The sequence below is a fragment of the Panthera uncia genome, chromosome D1, assembly GCF_023721935.1.
Source record: "Panthera uncia isolate 11264 chromosome D1, Puncia_PCG_1.0, whole genome shotgun sequence".
NCBI classification, from domain to species: domain Eukaryota; kingdom Metazoa; phylum Chordata; class Mammalia; order Carnivora; family Felidae; genus Panthera; species Panthera uncia.
In genome coordinates, this window is record NC_064808.1 from 45,643,903 (window position 1) to 45,666,567 (window position 22,665).

At 52.0% G+C, this 22,665-nt stretch overlaps 1 protein-coding gene and 1 long non-coding RNA gene across 2 annotated transcripts in view; one reads left to right on the top strand and one right to left on the bottom strand.

The window, feature by feature from the left end:
- The window catches only part of GALNT18 (polypeptide N-acetylgalactosaminyltransferase 18), a 351,293-nt gene extending 337,069 nt beyond the window's left edge, over positions 1-14,224 (top strand). Inside the window, exon 11 of the mRNA XM_049649955.1 lies at positions 13,786-14,224. Coding sequence (XP_049505912.1) covers positions 13,786-13,932 — 147 coding nt within the window. The 3' untranslated portion in view covers positions 13,933-14,224. The remainder of the gene's footprint in view (positions 1-13,785) is intronic.
- A 6,110-nt stretch (positions 14,225-20,334) lies between these two features.
- On the bottom strand, positions 20,335-22,426 carry LOC125916562 (uncharacterized). The gene is made up of 3 exons (XR_007455965.1): positions 22,261-22,426; positions 21,504-21,623; positions 20,335-20,535 (listed from the first exon to the last, which is right to left on the bottom strand). It is a non-coding gene; the product is annotated as an uncharacterized LOC125916562 (long non-coding RNA).
- Between the last annotated feature and the right edge of the window lie 239 nt (positions 22,427-22,665).

The window sequence follows — 22,665 nt, forward strand, 5'->3', positions numbered from 1 at the left end:
GGCTCACATCAGGCCATTCTCTGCTGCCTTCAGCCAAGCCTGCTGGGCCCGTGAGCTCAGCTTCCTCCTGGGAATGTTGAAGAAACTGTCCAGGAAGATGGCGGGTAGGGAGACAGACCAGGGCTGCTGGCTTTTCAGAAGAGACAGCACTTAGCTTGAACCTTGAAGAATGTGTAGGAGTGTGCTCCATATGAAGATAGTGAAGGGCATTCCAGGGAAAGGGAACAGCATGTGCAGAAGCCGTGAAGCATCAAACCCCGGCTATGTTCAGAGAGCTGCGGATAGTCAGGGGTGGTGGGGCCTGGACGGCACAGGGGGCGGGGAGTAGCTGCACATGAGCCTGGACTTGAGCCTGTGGGCAGGAAGATGTGCGGCAGGGGACTGGCATGTGTAGGTGTGGGCTTTTGAATGCCCTTGTGGCAGAGATTGTGAGGCTGAATGGGAAGGGGAGCTTCTAGAAGGGGGAGAGAGGCAGGAAGAAAAGCCAGCAGGAGGCAGAAATGCAGTCTGAACATTTAGCTGTTCCCTCCTCCCTCTCCTCTGTGAGTGGCCCCAGGGTCCTTATGGCCCTGCCTGGGCACCAAGATCTCCTCTCAGGGCAAGGTCTGAGGCTGAACCGAGATGCCCAGCTTCTGGTGGTTGTGGGTCAGGCAGATTGACACGTGTGGCTGGGAGTCCTCTAATAGTTGAACATGCTGCTTCAACTCACGGGGAGGAGGGAAAGCGGCCCCAGGCAGCCCCGGAATAGCCCCTGGAGGTCATGGCCCAGCCACGCACCTGCCACGCTGGAGACTTGGTGTCACCAGGATATGAGTGTTGTTGAACTGAAGTGAGCTCCCTGGCCTCTTTGGAAGCCTTGCTCCTCCGAGGAGGTCCGGAACCACCAGGGACACAGAGCTCCTCAGCTCCGCTGCGGCCAACCTCATGAAGTGCAGTGTTCATAAACATAGCAACTCCATCCCAACTGGGACAAAACGAGATGAAGTGACCTGGCCAAGATCATAGGGCCTGAAGGATGGAGCTGGAGTTCAAACAGGCTGGTCGCATCCAAACACAGGCTGCTTCATATCCCAGCCCCACACACAGGCACCTCCGCCTGTTTCCAACCCTCATAGACAGACATGCCCCCAAGGTCTCAGGCTGAAGTGACTCCTCTCTCCATCTCCAGTCCCAGATGCCTGGGTGCCCCTGGCTGGCCTTCATCTCATCTGTCCATCCCTGACCGGGGCAGAGAAAGGAACATCCCCCCCTAAAATGGACATACTCAAGGCAAAGACACCCCCAAATCTAGCTCTTTCCTTTTCTCATCTCAGCACATGGCCTTGAACAGGCAGCCCCATGTGGTTCCTACTTGAAAGGACACAGTGACCGGCAAAGCAGGCCATATTGGAATGTGGAATCCTGGAGCCTGGGCAATTTTCAGCCACTTACATATATATCTAATTAACTCCCAGGGTGGTTTGGCAGTCACATCTTTGATCTTTCTACCAAGGGGAACTGTTTGGAAATAATATTTTTAAATCCCTCATTTGCAAACCCAGAGCAGCCACTCTTGCCTGATATTTAAAGATTAACATATGTGAATTTTTTGTTTAATGCAAAATGATTGATGTTTATCAAGCAACCGGAATCTGTCCACAAGCTCTCGCTGGTTAGGAACTACTGTTGACAAGGCCAGAGGAGGCTGGAAGCCTCTTACGTGATTAAATCGTGTTCTTGGGCTACTTTTCTTGCAACAGGTTTTAATCTTTGCAAATTACATGGGTATCCTACCAACTAGAATGATCTGGTGCAGAAGTTGGGCTGAAAGGAGCTTTTACTGATGCATCTCCAATCTCCTTTCCGGTTTCACATTCTGCATTATTTACTCTCCTGAGGGCTGCATTTAAACTCCACAGACACTCAGGCTGAATTAATTTCAAAAATAATCCAGCACGATTCTCTCAGGTTCTCCTACAAAGAAGATAGGCATTTGCATATCTTAGTGTTCCATCTCATACCCTGATTTTCTGTTTAACAAATAAAATGCCTTTCTTCTATCCCCTGCAAGCACTTCTGCATTTCTGATGCTTCAGGATGAATCAGGACAGCATTAGATACTGACACTGAGAAACCACATTTGATGAAACATCTCTTGGCAACACTGATGTACAGGGCTCTGATGAGCAATTTTCTGATGATGAACATTCTTTCCTTCAGTTATTCATCAAACATTTATTGAGCATGGGGGTTGGGCAGGAGGGATGCAGATATGAAACAGAGCCAGCCTCTGCCCTGGAGGAGCTCATGAGCATATAAACACGCAATAAAATGCATGACGAGACCAGAAATGAGGGATGTATGATGTTCTGGGACCCTGGGGTTGTTGGGCTCAAGGATGGCTTCACATTCGAGACTTCTTTGATCTGGATCTTGAAAGTTGTAGGACAGTTCCCAGGTGTAAAAAGGGAGAACATCCCATGTAGAGGCTCAGCCTGGGCAAAGGCAAGAAAAAACAGAGTATGTCTGAAGAATGCAAATCCAGTGTTGGTATGGGTGGAATTTGGAACCTCCAAAGAGGCATGAGAGAGTTCAGACATAAGGGTCAGTTTGGGTGCAGATAGTGGTGATCAGTGAAAGCCAGACCAACAAGTTGGACTTCACCTTAAAAGCAGAGGGAGGAACCGGAGGAAGTTTTAAGCAGTGGATTGCCACGATGGGGTCTGAACCCCTCTGGTAGTAGAGTTCAGGGTAGATTAGAAAAAAAGAGACATGGAAGCAAGTTAGGGGGCTGTTCCATCATTCCCATGAGAGATGGGGCAGACTCAATCGCCATGAGGGCGTGGGTCCAGGCAGCTGGGCGGGGGGGGGGGGGTTGGATTTTGAGAGAGACTAGATCAGTCTGTTGGAAGTACTGATGGATGAAAAGGAGGGAATTGTGAAGGGGTATTATAAACCCAGGACCACTCTAGGCTCTGGGTTTCTGTCCGAAGAACAGGGCAGCCAGAGTTGTCCCTCTCAAGTGACGCACCTAGAGACACTGTCTAGTGTCTCCAGACAGCCAGCATTTCCCACATCAGCACATGAAGAAATTTTGTGAACACGGGAAATAGTAGTCATTGCCTTCTGTGACTTTTCCAGCTTGTAACTCCTCCTGGTTTAAAGACTCTCCTAAAGTGTTACCTATAAATTATAGGACTTTCAGTCTTCTGAGAGTACCCTACATACTGAGATTTGGGGGGATTCTGGGATTTGGTGATGAAAGGTTAGTGAAAGAGGCATTTAATCAATGAGCCCCATGCCAATAGGAGGGAGTAAGCAAATATCAAGTTGCTACAGAGAACTTTGTGGCCAGACCTGCCAAGTGACGCGATAGACTGCCTCTCCATGGTAATGAGATGCCACTCTTCCACCATTACCATTATTGTGAATGGTTACACAAAGGCTGCATCCCTCTCTTCAAGATATTCTTACAGGGATTCTTGCCACATGATGTGTGTCTTCTAAGGTCCAACTTCCTTAAATTCTACCTATCTATTTGAATGCATGGTTGAAGGAATTGCAGGCTGTTGGACCAGAAAGACCAGAAGCACCTTAGCTCTGCCTTCTCAAAGCTGAAGGGCTGCCCTACCTACAGGAAAGCAGTCTTGTCCTATTGGTTCTGAGGGAAGACTGGCGAGTCTGGGACGATTTATAGAGCAGCTTTCTCCTAGTCCGAGTTGTCCAGACATGAGGTTGGCAGTTCAGGGAAGAGCCAGGGGCTCCGGGGACCATGCAGCAGGCCATCTAAGGCTCTGCAGCTCTCAGTGGATTTGCACTGGATGGCTTGAAGGGCCTGCCAAACCCGAAATTCTGTAATTCTAAGCTAAATTTAGACAGCAAGCCCTGAGGAGGGCTTCCCCACCTGGAAGGTTCCCTGGGCCTGCCTCAATAAAAAGCACCACAAGTTTGAAAATAAGCCAAACTCCTTGCACAACGGCCATCTTCATCCCACTGTGTGCAACTGTTTTTCCATTATGTCAGTCCACACTCCTCTCATCCATCAACCAATACACGGGAGGGCACGACTGTCTTACACTTCCAACATCTCTAGCACCTCATGGAAAACGAGACAGAGGAGTCACCCAACGTGCTGTTAATCAAATGAAGCAGTTATTTTTTTTTTTTTTCATAAATTCACAAAAACTAACCAGAGGCCTCCTGTGTGCCAGGTCTTGAGCTAGATCTGTGGGAGACTGTAAGACGAACAAAAGTTTACCACTGATGACTCCCCTTACACACATGCGTGCACACTGCAAAAGGACATTTCAGCATAATAGTCAAAGGGCCCTGCTTAGCTGGAGAAATCCCTAGTTCCTACAAATAACACTTTTAGGTGGTGGTGCATCCTAACTGTGTTATGTGGGGTACTCTAAATTATATGGTAAATATGTACTTCTTCCTATAACTTCAGATTTGAAGGAAGGAGGTGGAAATGCTTTATACTAAAACAAATATGCATACTACGTAGAGCAGGGTGAACACAAATTTGTATGAATTTTTTTAAATTTTTTAGTATGTATTTATTTTTGATATAACACAAGTGGGGGAGGAGAAGAGAGAGGGAGACACAGTATCTGAAGCAGGCTCCAGGCTCTGAGCTGTCAGCACAGAGCCCAACGCGGGGCTCGAACCCACAGACCATGAGATCATGACCTGAGCTGAAGTCAGTTGCCCAACCGACTGAGCCACCCAGGAGCCCCTGTATGAATATTTTTTAAAACAGGAGGCTTTGACGAAACGTCAGGGTATCCAGACTATATCTCATGCTGCTCTCATACTGTGAGGGTTGCCGTCACTCCCCTTGGCTGTTGAGTCCTTTGATGGAAACATTAGCAAGGTCCATCTGGGGGTCCAAGAACACATAGATCAGCGTTCCCACTGGTAGGCTGTCCCCACACCTGAGCCCCTATGCTTGCCTCGTTCTCTGCAAAGCATTTATGCATTTTCCACATGAGGGACATCACGGATAACAACAGAGATGTCTATTAATGCCAGGAGAGAAGAAATTTTCGAGAGTATGAGGAGACTGCCCGGAAGAGAGCTGAGTGTAGAGCCAAGCCTGCCTGTCCAGGATAATTGGCTCTGATTTGTGGGGTATAATTTGATAATTTGATGCAAGATGAGTAACCCACTCAAAAAAGAACCTATTTGCAGAGCACATGTCCCAGGGAGCATGGCTAATTCTGCCAAAGGATTTCCCCACACTCAAGGAGGAGGAGTCCTTGACTTTCTCCCATTCCGATTCCCAGTCGCCGTCAGGAAGTCCGACTTCAGGAACCTTTTGTACTGAAAAGACTATAATCTGGTATTTCATTATGGCTCTGGAATAAAACACCTTTTCATTCCCGTGTCGTATGAAGGGGCAAATGTAGAACTGTCCAGTTTTGATGGATTAACAAAGCCTTGCATAGGCCCTGGAAGTTTGTGATGTTTAGTTTATGGCAGTCAGCATGCACCCCCCCTCTGCTCATCCCACAGAGATCAGGAGCCAGGAGCAGGTGTGATGGCTCAGATCCCCACTACTCAGACCGAAGAAGATTTTAAAAATTATTTACCGAATTTACATGGTGATTCCTATGTGCCAGATAGTATTGTAACTGCCTTATAAATATTACTTAACTCCCCCCAACAATGCTAGTAGGTACTTTAATTATCCTCATTTTACAGATGAGGAAACTGAGGCACAGAGACATTAATTTGTCCAAGAACAAATCTAGGAATTTTGCCTCTGGGATCTATGCTTTAAACCACCATACCATGGCTCCTTTCTTTGTCTTGCTTCTAGAAAACCAGTGAATGGCTGCAGTGGGAGTTTGGGGCTAGGGTCTCCCTGCCAACCAGTCACTGGCGTGTGTGAACTGGCTGGATTCCTGCCACCTCGGCGAACTCCTTCCAGCCACCCTGCTATCTCCACAACCCACTTTCACCCCTTTTTTTTTTTCCGCACTTGAGATTGCCATTACCCCATCTTTGGTCCAGTGGACCTTCAGAGCAAATCCCAGGCAGACTCTCACTCAGGCACTGGTGAGTCTCCTTTAAAAAAAAGATAAATGCCAGAGTACTTCTTGAATAAATCTAGTGTTGAATATTCATAATACATAAAGACCGCTTTCCTCTATGAAAAGACTTAATCTCAGAGTTTCTTTAACTAGTGCTAACATCCCACCCATGCTTTGAAGTATTTGATTACTAATCATTAACTATTTAACCTGGAAACTCCCAAGCCCACTGTGCTTAAAGCCCAAGACACACTGGGCCATTTGGCCATGGAAAATTAATTGGAAAGTGGAACGAGAGCTTTGAAATAAGCAGAGAAGACTTTGGAATACAGGAGTCACTCCACACAACCTCCTCTAAACGCTTTGGTGGTAAACATGAGACCAGCCTGAGCTCAGCCCAGAGGCTCCAGAGGTCACAAGTGCAAGCGACAAGCCAGGCCCAGCCCTTCCTTGAGACGGCGACAGCTTGTTTGTGGTAGCCAGCAAGCAGCACCAGGGGCAGCAGCCCCCGGGAACCAAACAAGGCATTTTCTGGGCCCCATCACAGGCCCAGAAGTGATCTGTGATAAGCGAGCCCTCTGGGGACTCTGCCTAATCTGTTTACCCAGCCTACACCCTCAGGAGGAACTGGGCTAGTTAGGAAACTTCTAGCTGCCACAGGCACATAGTTGGGGAAACTGAAGCAGAGGGGAAGTGCATGCTGCATGATCTGGGGTCAGCTACACAGTGGACCACGGCTCCACGAGCCCCACTCTACACATCATCGTGCCCCATGGCAAGACACAAATCTGAGTGCCCCACAGCTCTCCGGGCCTTCTGCAAATGAGGAGCCTAAGGCCCAGGGCAGCTGAGCTGCTGACCCAGGGTCCGGTGGGAAGAGCCAGAGGCAAGGCCAGGAGCAGAGCCCCTCTTCCTTTGCTTCCGCCCACACCGCCTCTCTTGCCCTTCCAAGTGACTACTCCAGAGAGGCCCAGAAGGAGCCAGAGCTAGGCTGGGGGCTGGGAACGCACCTCCAAGAATTATTATTAGCCTCCTTAATTCTATACATTGAGCTTTCGATTTTTTGTAATGCTCTTTCCATATTTACTTCAGTTTCCATTCCAATTAAGCTCTCTGTGTGCTGCGGCATCTCTCCTGCCAGGTTTAATTGCCCTTATTTAAATTCTTTAATTAAAAGTATTGTGTGTTTCCAGATCCTGTTGGTGTATGTATTACACAAATAATTTCGATGACTGGACTGGTAAACCAAGGAACTGTGCTCTCCATGGACGGCGGGGCTGGCCAGGGGATCTGTATCAAGCCCCAGCCCTTCAGAGCCCAGGGCCCAGCCCAGGGGCTGCTGGATGGGCCTGGGCTGTGAGGACAAGAGACTGCAAACAGGCATCCTTGCTTTCTTCCTTCCTCCAACACTCCATGCCTCACACAGCAGCCAGAGTGGCCCGGTTAGCATGTCAGTCTGACCCTGCAATGGCCCTATTACCAGATTAAAAGCCAAAGTCCATTCAGTGGCTGTGAGTCCTCACTGAGTCCTCACAGAACCTGCCCCTACCTCACCTCTTGGGCCTTAACTCCTACTCCTACCCCACGCCCGCGCTGCCCAACGGCCTCCACGCTGGTCTTTGTGCTGTTCTCTGAACACACCAGGCCTCTGCTGGTGCTTGAGGGGCCTGCTTGCTCTGGGGCATAGGACTACCCCCAGATTCCACCTAGGCCACCTTCTCTCCCCCTTTGTGTCTTCACTCAACTCTCCCCTTCTTGTTGACGATCACCCTGGCCACCTCTTTCTTCTGCCTGCCTCCCGCCGGCCCCACTCTCTTACCTGGTTTGTCTGAGGCCGTTCAGGCTAGAACACAAAGGCCATCGACTGAGTGGCTTACACAACAAACATTTATTTCTCACAGTTCTGAAGCCTGGGAGGTCCGAGATCAAGGTGCCAGCAGATAGTGTCTGCTGAGAACCCTCTTCCTGGGTTGCAGGTGTTCCCTTTCTCACTGCGTCCTCACATGGCAGAGGGAGACAGGCATCTCTCTTGCGTCTCTTCTTAGAAGGGCACTAATCCAGTTCATGAGGGCTCCACCCTCATGACCTAATTACCTCCCAGAGGCCCCACCTCCAAATATCATCACAGTGGGGAGTAGGACTTCAGTATGAATTTTAAGGGCTCGCATTCAGTCCGTTTTTGTGCACAGCCTGATCACTCTCTAACACACCAAAGAACTGTTTGCTCCCCCTCCTGGAATATAGTCTCAGTCTTTGTCTACAGAAAAAGATCTGTTTCTGTTTAGTCACTCCTGAATCTCCATGGCCTAGAGTTACACAGTAACTGGCACACAGTAGGTACTAAATATCTGATGGATGGATGAATAGATGGATGAATCATGTGTCTGCAGCGAGCCCTCAAAAGAACTAGCCCAAACTGGCTCCGCAGAGCCCCTGAAGCCCACGAAGGTGACCTTCCTCTGCCCCAGACATCGAGGCACCCGCAGAGCTCAGTCTAGTCCGCTGCCTCGAGACAGGCATGGGGCCGGAGAGATGACTTGGTGGGCCTAGTCACACATGCTAGTGAGGAACAGTGAATGGGGCAGGGGCCCCCAGCCTGTCTCTACCGCTTACTGACCACGTGACCCTGGGCCCATGTCCCAACCTTTCTGAGCCCTAGTCTCCAGTTCTATACAATGCGGACAATTACCATCTCCACCCCTCAGGGTTATCATGAGGAATACGTGCGACTGGGCATGTGGAGCATTTGACACAGTGCTGGGAGCCTGGGAAATCAGTGGCAACCGCTGTTAGTTCCATCTCAGTGCAGAGCCTGCAGGGAGGGGTACGGAGAGTCACAGCACCAGGCTGCTCCCCAGGGTGTGCTGAGCTCACCAGGGAAGGATGGACCGCAGGAAAGGAAGGCTCCTTTGCAATTGTGGTGGATGGAATCTGTCCAGAGAGGGTGAGAGCCTAGAGATTATTCACTGAGAGCGGCTGGGGTCTGCGAAGGAGGACAGGAGGGAGGCAGCACCCGTGGCCAGTGCTAGCTCCCTCACCAAAGTGGCCTGCCTTCTCCTCCTCTAGCCCAGATATGTTCCCAAGACATTGACCAGGGCTGCTCAGCGAGGCCTCCACACGGGCCTTACTCTTCTGCTCTAGAAGATTCTCCTCTTGGAGACTCTAGGGAGGAAGCTCTCCTTGACTGCCTGCTTCACCCTCCCTGACAGGCCCTGATGCTCTCACTGAGGTTGTGTCTCCTTCACAGCACTGCTCTTGGCCTTGCTCTGTTTCCTCCACATCCTTCCCAGAGGCCACACTGGCTGCTTCTGCCCCAGGGTCACGACACTTCCTGTCTCCAGGGTCCTGAGGGCCAGGATGGGGTCTGGGAAATGTCACATTTGAGTCTCTGAAGGAATGCTTTCCTTCTCAGAGACACTCCTCCCTCTCTTGGGCTTGGCAAGGCGCCCCTGTGAAAGGCTTAGAATGTGCCTGAGTGGTAGCAGGAAAGGAGAGACTGCGCCTTCTCTGTTTTGGACAAGTTTCCCCAAGTTCATTGATTCCAGGGTTGACGGAAGCAGCCCGGCCACTGGCACACAGACCCGGGCCAGCCCCTGAGGAGATTCTGAGAAGCCCATCTTCAGAAGAGTGAATGGGCACTTGCTCTGGTCCCTTTTCTGCCTGTTGTGCAATTTTTCCGGAGCCCTCATCCTGATACACACTCGTTGGTTGTTTTATAGCTGATGGAAGGGTTTCCCGTTCCTCCTTCTCTCATCCTCCAGTAGTCAGGAAAGAAATTACCATCTGGTTCTAGACACAATGGAACCAGAGTGGAGAGCAGCTCACCCAGGGCCACCAGCTAACAACCAGGAAGGAAGCATCATAGGTCAGCACCGCCCCTTCCCATCTTACTGCCAGAAAGGCCGGCAGAGCTCATGAATTAGTGAGTGGGGCTGGTCTCATTCGCACCCTGCCTGAGCTCCACTCCTAGCGACATGGGTCTGGCATGCCACCAGCTGACGGAGTGTTGGAGGGTCAGGGGAGCCTGGCCACACATCTGCCAAAGAAGCAGCAGTGACACGGCCCAACCCGGATGTGGGTGACAGGTGCGCTCAGGCCACGGCAACAGAAACGGCAGAAACCTGTGCCTGGCAGAGCCATGGGCTGGCCTTGCTTGGAGCAGGTGACACAAGAGATGTCTCTGGGTCTGCAAGTCCAGCTTTTGAGGGACAGAATGGGGTCCCACAGCTTCCAAGTGGACTACTTGAAGCTATCAACCTGTCGTCAGCCCAGGAGCATGGCATGGCCACCGAAAGCACTGATTCATTGGCTGTGTTGAAGGAATCTGTTGTCCAGTGGAAATGAGGTGGTGGCCCTCTGCTTGGCAGTCAGTTCTGAGTGACACAGAATAACTGGAGTTTGTCCAAAGGAGAGCAGGCGGGTTGGAAAAATTATACAAAATTGTTGCTCAGTTCCTTGTGGAAGTTTAAACTAGAAAGGCATGGAACTCGGGGGACATGAGCCCTACCTTCCCCTATTGGAAGGGAAAGGGTGGAGAAGCGGGAGCAGACCCACGTGTGGGAACCTCAGGGGGACAGTCTGGGGCCCGTTGCTGGTTGCCTCCACGACAAGGATTTGAGTTGAATGCTCCTGGGCAGAGCAGCATGGGAAAGAAAGTGCTGGTTCAGGAGGCTACATGAGTCACCCCTGGAGGAGGCCCAGCAAAGCTGGAGGCCCCAGGCTGAAGTAGAGGTCACCCAGGTTGCTGATTAGAGCAAGAGGGTCGGCCTTCAGAGTGAACTCCACATGCAGACTGCAGGGTCCTTTCTGAGCCCTTGTCTCACTGCCACTTGTTCCTCTGCCCCCTCAGGGCCTGAGTCAGCCGGTGTCTCTCTGGGTGAGAGATGAGCTTGCTGTTTGGGTTTCCTCTTTGCACTGGTGTCTCTCTGCTCTTGGGTGCAATGAGTCACGGCTCTCCTCAGGCGCACAGCAGGAGAGACCTGCTTTCTTCCCTTGAATATTCCAGAAGAAATTTGCTGGGCCATCTTCCACCCACTGGAAATTGGGAATTCTCTTCCTCCTCCCCAACACACGCACAGACAGACCCCCGATCCCCTTTGCCATCCAGTCTCTCACTACCTGCCTCCTTCACCCACTGTTCAAAGTCACTTCTGAGGGAGCTGCATTTTTTTTGTCTTAATTGTTTAATTGAAGAATAGCACACATACATACAGAAACATGCACAAAATGTAAATGTTCAACTCAGTGGTTTAAAGCAAAGCAAACACCTGTATTGCCACCAGCCAGGTCAGGAAATAGCATCCCATCAGCATCCCAGGAGCCCCTCTCTTGCTTCCTGTCAATCATTTTCCCCTCCCCCTCCTTAAAGATAACCCCCATCCTGGCTCTAACACTGTGGTCCTATTTTGCCTGTTTGGGGGGTGTATATAAGTGGAATTATATATGTGTTCTTTATCTGGCTTCTTCTGCTAACATGATATTTGTTAGGTTTATTCATATTGAGTGGAGCTCTAGTTTGTATATTTGCGATGCTGTACAATATTCCGTTATGCGACTAACCACAAGTTATTTATCCATTCTACTATCAATGGGCATTTGGGTTGTTTCCAGATTGGAGCTTTTACAAATCATGTTGCAGAAAGCACTCAGGTGCTTGTCTCTGGTGCACACATTTGTGCTAGGTACAGACCTAGTGTGGGAGTGTTGGGTCTCGGAGATGCGTGTGTCCAACCGCGGTAAATACTGCCAGTTTCCTAGGTTGCCGTGAGAACTGAGTCTTCATGTTCTCTGAGATGTCAGCCATCACCATGGGGATAGTGGTAGCTGACTGGGGATGACCCCTTTCAGAAGAAGTTCGTGGTCTCCTCTCCCAGCATGCTGTTCACTGGAATGGGCATGGGATGTAGCTGGGGGTGGGCTGCAGTCATAAGAGGCAGGGGCCTCCCTCCCCCTGCTGCCAGGCCTGCTCAGGGCCACTCCAGAGTGAAACACAGCAGCCCTGTCTTGAAACCCATCCCTCCTCACCTATGCAGGTCATGACCGCCAACATTTACTGATCATCTGTTATGTACCAGGCTTTTGGCTGGATGCTGAGGGCACAGAAATTGATAAGACATAGAGCTGTCAGTATGGGAGGGTGGGGGGGAGACAAGTAAACTAGTAATTCCGCTACCGTTCAATCATGCTGGGCGAAGAGAGAAAACACGGTGGAAACATGGGTGAATAGCACCTCGCCAGCTGGGTGGCCTGGAGGAGAAGAGGTGGGAGGGGCTGAGGTGAGAGATAAGGAGACTTCTGGAAGAAATGGAGCAGGAGCTTAGCCTTGAAACGTGACTGTGCCTTGGCCTGCTACGGAAGCATGGAGAAGGACCCCCAGCACAGGACACGGCTTGCTTGATGTCTAGGAACCCTGATAATACAGAAATCTTTACACAACTGCAGGAAGTTTGGTGTGGCTGCACAAAAGGTGTGGGGGCTGAGGGAGGAGATGAGGCCATGAAAGGCCTGTGCTAAGGAACTTGGGCTCTGTCCTCTAGGCCAAACATACATTTCAAAGACATCACTCTTCCCTTCCTCTGGAGGTCAGAGGGGGGTCAGCTAGGAGGCTGATGCAGTTGTCCAGGGGACAGAAGATGGTGGCCTGAACGCAGGCAGGGTTGTGATGTGATAGCAATAAGGGGACAGTCACCAGGCAAGAGGGATGTGGAATTGGCAGGACTTAGTGCCTAATCAGATGCTGGGGAGAAGGCAGAGGTGTCAGTGAGAATGCCCAGGTCTCCCACACGAATGCCTGGCTATTGCTTTTGGGGGAAATTATTTATGGAAAATATTTATAACTGAGGTGGTAAACACAAGAGGAGTAGATTCTGGGGAGAAGGTGAGTTTGAACATCTACTCAAGTGCCATTAAGCTCCAAAGAGTGTACTTATAAGGACCACCACCTACCCCAAGCAATTCTGCCTGCAGAATTGGTATAACTCCAAGATACTCAAATAGTCTGGGCTGATGCTTAGACTTACAGCCAGCAGCCTCAGAGTATCTGAGCTCTGCAAGGGCCTCACTAAAATAAAAACTTATTGGGCTCCTCTTTGCTGCCATGGGGCTACTCTGGGGAGCAGCACCTCTCTTCCTTCAAGAGGCTTTGGGCATAAACTTAGTGTTCATGGCTACAGAACATTCTAGAACATCAGTAGCATGGGGGAAAACCATGCATGCCCAGGGCCGAGGGAGCCCAGTGGCCTAGGAGACATATCCAGGAGACTGAGTTTGGTGGAGACCAACACTGATGACTCTAGAGGTCCACTTGGGTACATGGACCCTAAAAGCAGGAGGTCCTGGGCCTCTGGTGGTGGTCAAATTCAGGCCAGTCATGGGGAGGGGAATCCCAAGGAACTAGACTTTTCAGAGCAGGACCCCAGCCTATGCCTATGGGGACCAGGGCCTGGCCCCCAGAGTGGGAGCTATGGGAGCAAACCAGCATGCCACACCCCAGCAAGTGGATGGAATTTGGGGCAGGGTGTCTCCGTCCTAACGAAGAACTAGGGCCCTGTGAAGAAAACCAAGGCACATGTTCGGTCTCAGGGAGGAGACCAACACATCAGAGAAGGGCAGCCTGAGGCTGCATGGGAATGCTGGCCCCACACCTCCCGTAGCCTCTCTGGACCCCAGGCATCTGGACCCACCGATAACTCTAGGCCCAAGGTCCCCCCCAGATTCCCCTGTTTCGTCTATAGCCTCTGACTCCACTCTCTGCCCCGGCTCCCAGGGAGGCCCCATCCAGAACCGCAAGTCCAAGCGCTGTCTGGAGCTGCAGGAGAACAGCGACTCGGAGTTTGGCTTCCAGCTGGTGCTGCAGAGGTGCTCAGGCCAGCACTGGAGCATCACCAACGTCCTGAGGAGCCTGGCGTCCTGACCCTGCTGGGAGCCGCCCCCGCCCGTCCCTTTGCTACTGTGTAGCACCTGCTGCAATGCTGCCTGCTGTCTGGGGGGTTGTTTGAGTCTGGGGGAACCAGGTTAGCGGGACCCCCCCAAAAGAGCTTTTTATTTCCTATTCAATTTTCATGGAGTTTATAGAAAGGTGCCGAATGGTGGGTGATGGTATAATATCATAAACTATTTTGCAACTGTAAATAGGGGACAAATGGAAAATATTTATAACTGACAATAAAATACTATTGATTAAGAAAAGGGCTTTTGCAGTCATTTGGTGCACAGTGGAGCTGCCTGCCTGGTTCCTCTGAACTTGGAGTTCTTGTAGCCCGCTTTCTTTGTGAGGCCCAGGGTGGCAAGTGGGACACTGTGACCTCACAGTCACCTCCAGAGAGAAGGCTCCATCTGCCTCTCCCACAGCAGATGCGTCCTTTGGAGACAGCATTCCTGAAGAAAGCAGGGTTTCTGCTGGCCCCCGAGCGTCAGCTGCTGGGCTTTAGGCTTCAGGCCACACTGCCCCATCTTGATATCACCTTCCTCACCTCCCAAAGCGGTCCATCGCCCCGGCCCTCAGCAGTGACCCTGGCCTACAGCAAATGCCTCCTTCCAGTTGCTAAGACGGTTCGGCTCCTTCCATGAGTCACAGTGTATTTGTTTCCTGGGGCTGTCATAACAAAGTGCCACCGACTGGCTGGCTTAAACAGAAATTTATTCTGTCCCAGTTCTGGAGGCTGGGAGTACAAAATCAAAGATGGGCAGAGTTGGGTCCTTCCCAGTGCTGTGAGAGGATCTGTTTCAGGCCTCTCTTCTAGCTTCTGATAGCCTCAAACATTCCTCAGCTTGTAGGTGGCAATGTGCTTCTTGTGTCCCTCTGTGTGTCTGCCTCAGGGTCCACATTTCTCATTTTTACAAGGACACCAGTGATATTGGATTAGGGCCCACCATTGTGGCCTCCTTTTAACTTGATTACCTCTGTGAAGACTATATTTCCAAATAAGGTCACATTCTGAGGTACTGAGGGGAGAGGACTTCTCGTCTGAGGTACTGAGGGGTAGGGACACAATTGAACCCATAACACATGGCTCTTTCAGTTATGGTTCCACGTCACCCCTCTGGGCCCAGCCTCAGGAGACCAGTGGCCCTCAGAATAGAACCATGTTTCTTGGAGCCTCTTACTCAATCCTCTGTCCCTCCAATAGCTTCCGGCTGAGTGGTTCTTGTCCCAATCCAAAGTAGGCCTTCCTCAGGTTGAAGGCTCCTGTTTTTAGTTTGAAGGACACCCCAACCCCACCTCCAGCACCACCTCCAACCCTCTCGCTCATAGCAGAGCAGTAGTGAGTGTCAGGCTGTAGGACCGAGGCAGGAGAGGAAACCCTTCCTGGACAGATTTCAGCCCCACCCACCCTCTCAAGTTCTCTGGGACCTCCTTCCCAGGGGCCTCCAGTCCCAACACCTGCTTGTTGGGGATCAATAATCTATAGCTGAAACACTGGTGATCATAGAGATACCCCTGTGCCTCAGGGACCCCCAAGGAAGAGGAGCCTCTCGTCTTGGCCATCTGGCACACCAAGACACCCACATGCACAGGCTTCACCCTAGAGGGCCACTAGGACTTCCCAGGCTGCCACCATAGCCGCCCCCCCCCCCCCCCCCCCCCCCTACCTAGGGTTACACTGCTTTCCCACCACAGACCAGAGAGGATACCCAGACATTGGCCAGGCGGCTCCCACCTGATGGCTCCCACCCAGGAGGTGGACACGGGAAGCAAGACCCTCAAGAGGGAATTGTAGGCACTGCCTTTGCCATATTCCAGAAGCCAGGGCCTCAATATGGCTTCCCCCACACTTATTCCTCTACCTCATTCTAACAAACTCCTCTGAGCCCTGCAACCCAGCCACGCTTCCCAAGTCCCCTCCATTCTAGTCTCATCTACCCACCTGGTGCTTCACCTCTCAGCACCAATTGCTGTGCTTCATCATCACCCCCACACACGCGCCTGCCAGTGGCCCCCAAGTCTGGTCCCCAGACCAGCGGCATTGGCGTCATCTGAAGACTTACTAGAAGGGCGGTTCTCGAGCCCCACCTGGAAATCCTGAATCAGAAACAGGGTTTTAACAAATGGTCCAGGAATTCTGATTCCCTGCTGAAGTCTGAGACCCCTGCTCGGTCCCCGCCAGGATCCCTTCCCTTGTACCCTTCCTCCTGCTCTCTCCCAGGCCTCCCACCCCAGCTACATCCATCACGTGCTCCCCTACACCCGGCGGCCTCTACTTGAAGCCACAATCACTGATGCCCCGCGTCTACCCACACCCACACCTCCACAGCCTGCGCCCCGTCCCTGCTGTAGGGCAGAGGAACCAGGAGTGGGGACTCTGAGTCAGCCTCAGCTATTGGCTGGATGGTCTCGGGCAGCCACTAAACCTCTCCATCTGTTTCCTCTCCTTAAAAAATAGGAATGTCTTCTGTGGGGTTGTTGTGAAAATTAAACGAGTGGGAATTTATGTAAAACACTAAGAACAGCAATAGGTACATGGTAAGTGCCATCAAGTCGTAACTACTATTATTTTATCCACTGACATACTAACACCCAGCCGCCGTCATGGATATCCACACCTTGACACCAGTCGATGCCCATACTTCACCAGGCCTGTTGGCTTCTGTGGCCCATCCAGCCTGTGCCAGCATCTACACCGTCAGTCTCACCTGCCTAGAGGCGCTTGCCCTCACCCAAACCCACACTTTTACAAACTCCGCACATCCCTGTCCTATCAAAGGCACCCTGCCTTCAGCCACTCCCAACGTCTACACTCTAAGAAGCAAACCCCAGAATAGAGCTCTCCCCTTTGAGCTAATCTGGGGGCAGTGAAAACAGGGCGATAGGGGGCAGCTCCTCCCTGAGCCCAGAGGCCCAGGCCCTGGTGGGAGAATTGTCTTGGAGATAATCCCTGAGGGCCCTGGCCCCCAAAGAGTGAGGGCCACATGGCCAGTCCAGGCTCACTTGGGTCTCAGAGGCATAAAAGTGAGACACACAAGGTCACACGTCTCCAAAGCAGAGGGGCTGGTGAGCGTGGGGCAGAGGCAGGAGGGGAGAATGTAAAGGAAGGAGGCCAAGGGCACTCGGCCACATCCAGCCTCAGCTGGCTGCTTTTCCCTGATGTTGGTGCAAGCTAACTAGCAGCTGTCTGGGGGCTCTCTGAATGCCCTGGAGTGAGATCATTATTTTCTTAATGGTTTGCACATCCGACGACTTGGTAGAAACAGGAAACAGTTCTGATACCATTAAGGGCTCTTTTAGCAGGTGTCTAAGACCTCCAGGACAGCGAGCCCCACAGCCTGATTCCACAGCTCAGCCCCAGCCCTCGCCTGCAGGTACCCAGGCTCCCACCCGCTCCGAGAAGTGAAGGGAGAAGATGGGCCCCTCACTCCCGACCGGAAGTGGACACGATTGTTTGCAGAGACAATGGCAGAAGCCAGCGACCTGGCCGTATCCTGGCTGGCCCCAAAGGTCACTTGCCAGGGGGTCACAGACCTGCAGCTCCTGCAGCTTCCTATGTCTCTGTCTGAGGCCCTTCTCTGGCCACAGGCACATGCTTGGGCCTGCGTGTGGGTAGACCGAAGTACTGAGGGGGTTGGGCCTCAGGAACAAGCCCGTCCGTGAGGGATGGGCCTCCTCACCCTTCAGGAACACACATGTGAGGCCTCACCCCCCACCGCACAGTCCCCCCATAGGACTGAGCCCCAGTAACCCACCTTAATGGGCACTTCACTGGCATTCCTCCCTCCCTATCTCCCCGCCCTCCAGCTCCCTCCTTGTTGTGCCCCAGTCACCTCCCACATGCCAGTCTTTGGGTCTGCTCCAGGAGAAGCTGCTCATGGCCACTCCTGCACCACAGTCTCATGCCCCTGACACAGGGCCACCCAGACACCAGGACGCCCAAATCCACATCTATATCCTGAGCTCCAGGCCCAATCTCCGGCTGCTGACGGGCCCTGGGCATCTGGGTGGGTGTCCCTCAGACAATGCTGATGTGACAAGCAGAGAACCAACCTATTGCTCCTCTCCCAGGACCGCTCTAGTGACCTCCACCAGGTGCTCACGCCAGAGACCTCCTCTCGTCCCTCACGCCCCCACTGCTCACATCTTGCTTCATTGCTCGCATGGGCCCCGCCACACCACCTCAGCAGCCCTCCTCCCTGCAACGGTCATAGTGATCTTCCTGAAATGCTATGTCATCAGTTTTTCCCCTGGCCTAAAACTGTCGCCTGGGTCTCACCGAAGATGGTAAATGAGTAGCTCGGGCGCCAGCCGCAGATTTTCCTCCTTCAGTGAGTCCAGGAACTGAGTTTCGGAAACGCCCAGGTCAGGGGTGGGCTGTGGGTGTGAGAGGGCCTAGCTTCCTGGCTGTCACATGCTCTGGATGCCTGTGGCCCTAACCCACCGTCTAGAGATGTTGGTGACCCGTATCTTCTTTGTTTTTTTTCAAGAAGTTTTTCTTGGAGTGAGTATGAGTTTTCCAGAACTTCTGTAACAGTGCCACACACTGGGTGGCTCAAACAACAGAAACGTGTTGTCTCTCAGTCTGGAGTCCAAAAGTCCGAGATCAAGCTGTCAGCAGGGTTGACTCCTCTGAGGGCTGTGACGGAAGGTTGTGTCCAGGCCTCTCTCCTTGGCTTACAATTAACCGTCTTTTCCCTGTGCCTTTGCACTGTCTTCCCTGTGTGTGTGACTCAGTTTCCAAATTTCTTCCTCTTTTTTAAAACAAATTTTTTTTAACGTTTATTTACTATTGAAAGACAGAGAGAGTCAGAGCGGGAGCAGGGGGAAGGAAGAGGGAGAGGGAGACACAGAATCTGAAGCAGGCTCCAGGCTCTCAGCTGTGAGCACAGAGCCCGACGCAGGGCTCGAACTCACAAACCTCGAGATCATGACCTGAGCTGAAGTCGGAGGCTTAACCAACTAAGCCACCCAGGTGCCCCATCCAGTCATATTGGATTAGGACCCATCCTAATGTCCTCATTTTAATTTCACTGCTTCTGTAAAGACCCCTTCTCCAAGTAAGGTCACATTCTGAGGGGACTTCCAGGACTTCAACATATGGATTCAACACAACTCAGCCCATAAAAGAGAGCAGAAGAGGGGTGGTGAAGGGCATACTCCAGGCTCCGGGGGACTGCCTACACTCATACCCACCTTGCCTGGCAAGTCCTGCCTGTTGGGGGCACCCCAGTTGTCCTGGTGTCCCCAGGGAAGAGAGTGGGCACTGAGCAGGTGACAGGGAGTTTGTGCATGCAGACCTGAGAAGTTTATCGTTGTCCTCTGTATCCACACCCCTTTTGAGGAAAACTGTCCCAGCCACAGCCCTAGCTGTGATCCCCCCCTGGTACCATGACCATGCTGTCTTCCTCCACGGGGAGTCAAGTTGACCCAAGGGAAGTGTCCATAGGCTGGCCAGTAATCAATGACTTAACACAGAAAGATGAACGGGGTCAATCAAATTCTGCTTGCACATTTGCACTATGACACACATAAAAAATCAACCAGAGGTGCCTGGGTGGCTCATTTGATTGAATGTCCGACTTTGGCTCAGGTCATGATCTCACAGCTCGTGAGTTCGAGCCCCGCATCAGGTTCTGTGCTGACAGCCCGGAATCTGGAGCCTGCTTGGGATTCTGTGTCTCCCTCTCTCCCTGCCCCTAACCCACTCACGTTCTGTCTGTCTCTCTCAAAAATAAATAAACAGTTAAAAAAATTTAAAAAAATCAACCAGTTAGTGAAGAAGCCATGGCCATACGTAGAGATATGCCATAGGGTAGATTGGGGACCCAGGAGGACCGACCATGCCACAGCCTCGTGCGTGCTGAGGTCACGAGGGGGAAACCACAGCTGAGCGGAGCAGAGAAAGGAGCTGATGAGCAGAGGCAGCAGACCCGCCGTGAGGAAGGCGTAGCATGTGGCCATGACACAGACGAAGACCAGAGACAGCCTTAGAGCTGCCCGCATTTCCTCCTCATTCCAGACCCCACCCATCCACATCCTGCCAATTCGCCTTTTCCCAGAGTTGGCTGAGCGGGTCCCTGCCCTTTACAGCCAACAAGACTGACCAGAGCAGGATGTAAAGATTTTAGACACCAGAACCTGCTCATTCCCAGACCCTCACACGTGTGTGAACACGCACACCATGCCTACAACTACTGCGCACATGTGCAGCAGAGGGACATCATCTGCACCTTCTATGTAAACGCATGCCCAGGCTCACACAGCCCCTCACGTGCACACGTGTGTGCACTCACATGCAGCGGTCACATAGGTACATGCATGGACACACACACACACACACACACACACGCACACACTGACTCCAAAGAGAAGAGCTATTTCTGCCCACTCCCCAAAGATCTTTTGGGCTGCCGTCGCTTAACACCATTTAACATTGTTCTTGTGAAGCAGAGGAAATCCGAGTTCTTCTGTCCTCACCATTTCTTCCTAATTCCAGGTAAGAGATACAAGGCAGTTCCGAGGCAAGATGGAGAGACTCTCTAGCCTTAAGAGTCTGTGTTTGTTTGCTTTCCTCGTGATGACAACCATCTAAATAGCCCAAGAAAGCAAACATGAACAGAGCCACCCAAAAATGTATCCTCCCTCAGCCATGCCCTCTCTCCTGACTTCAGCCAAAGAGGAGGGAGGGGAATGTAGTAGATGCACTGGCCCACATCCAGCCCCTGACCCCACAAGACCCTCAGGTCCCGCTGCCCCGCCCTCTGGCCTCAGCCCACCTCTCCCCACCCACAGACAGGAATTTTGTCCTTCATTGGTATCTGGCTCACACAATTAGCCAGAAAGGGCCTAGAGAGGCATCAGCCCTACTATGTGTATGTTTTCAAATTACACAGCATAGCCACACCCGGAAGCCAGACTTTCAAGGCTGTCACCACGTCATGCCTGTCTCTGTTACCTCCCTTGCTTGGCCTAGGGGTGGGGGCTCCCCGCGTGGTCTCCACAAGCTGTGACCCAACCAGGCTTCATGGGCATGCGGCATGAGGCTCCGAGCTCAGGGCCCCCACCTCGGCTTAGTTCCATGCTCTTGTGTCTTGAAATTCTTAATAATTTCTGAACAAGGAGCCCCGTACTTTTATTTTGTACCTGGACTGGCAAATTATACTGCAGATCCTGCCTGTGACACAGCATTTTTTTTTTTTAAGAAAACACCCACAATCTAGCCCATGACACAGAACCTTTTCCTAAAAGGAGCTGCTTCTGGTGAGAGAGGCACCTGAGCCCGGACTCTGGGACCTGTGCCCCTCTCTGCCCCTCCCCCCTCCTCTTCTAGAGGTGCTGCCACTCTCACATCAGCCCCTAGGGGGTGCTGTGCTCCCTTTGTGCTCAGAAGTGTGGGCCCAGATCCCATCCCTGGGTTCCGTGGTAAGGCTTGCCAGGATTTCTGTGAGGGATCAAACTGCCAACAGGAGTTCCAAGGAAATGACCCCCATACCAAGGAGCGGTGCGAGAGTTACTTTCCCCAAAAACTTTCTGCTCCCCTTCGATGTCCTACTCACACTTTTCCACAGGCCTGGTCCGTCTTCAGCTCCTGACCACGGAAATGCCCCTGGCATAATCTGACCCGTTTCCCTACTCGGACAAAAGGACCCTTCTGTGCTCCGCAACTGAATCAGGACCTTGGAGGAAGCAGATGATGCCCCCGGAGGTTAACTGAAGAGGGTTTCAGGAGAATGACAGCGTTCTTCAGAGGTGTGGGCAGGGTAGGGGGAAGCACGCCAGACAGCAAAAGTGGACGCGGTACCTACTCTTCTAGCTAAAGGGACTAAGAGCAGGGGGCTTCCAACCCTCACTGATGCTGCCATGGGAGTGGGTTGCCCAGCAGGACGGACAGCCACAGCCTGAGGGCCTCCCACTGTAGAGCCCGCAGCCCAGCAGGGAGGGAGCCTTTGGGGAGCAGGGGGAAGGCTTAGGGCAAATACCTCCACTTCTTCCCCATTGCCCCCCTGCTGTCAGATATTCTACCAGAGCCTCGCATTGGCCAAACCCAACTGGAGGCAGAGGGCAGAAGAACCACTGATGCAGTCCACATAGCAGGCCAGGGAAGAGCCAAGAGGGAGAATAACCAGCACGCTGACGCTCAGCCTCACCCTGGTCTGGGTGTCCCAGGCCGCCTACTGGCCCTCTCGCCTCACCAGCTCACACCCTTCCCCCAGTCTCTGGATGCCTCCTGCCCTGAAACTGACCACACCTCGTACTTTCCCACTTAAGTATTCCTTCACTGATGTGAAAGAAAAGGGAGAGAGGTCTTCCCACCTACAGCTGGAGTCTCTCAAGGATGTTGCCTCCTCCTGTCCACTTCCTCTAGGGTCATTGAAACTCAGGCATCCTTCAGGGGCACCTGAGTGGCTCAGTCCATTAAGCGTCCAACTCTTGACTTTGGCTCCGTTTATGATCTCACAGTTGTGGGATCCAGCCCTGCATCGAGCTCTGCACTGACATTGTAGAAACTGCTTGGGATTCTCTCTCTCCCTCTCTCTGCCTCTCCCCTATTCATGCTCACTTTCTCTCTCCTTCTCTTTCAAAATAAATAAACTTAGAAAGAAAGAAAGAAAGAAAGAAAGAAAGAAAGAAAGAAAGAAAGAAAGAAAAAGAAACTCAGGCCTTCTTCAATAGCCTCAGCCCCTCCTGACCAGCATGTGAGGGAGCTGACCTCACTGC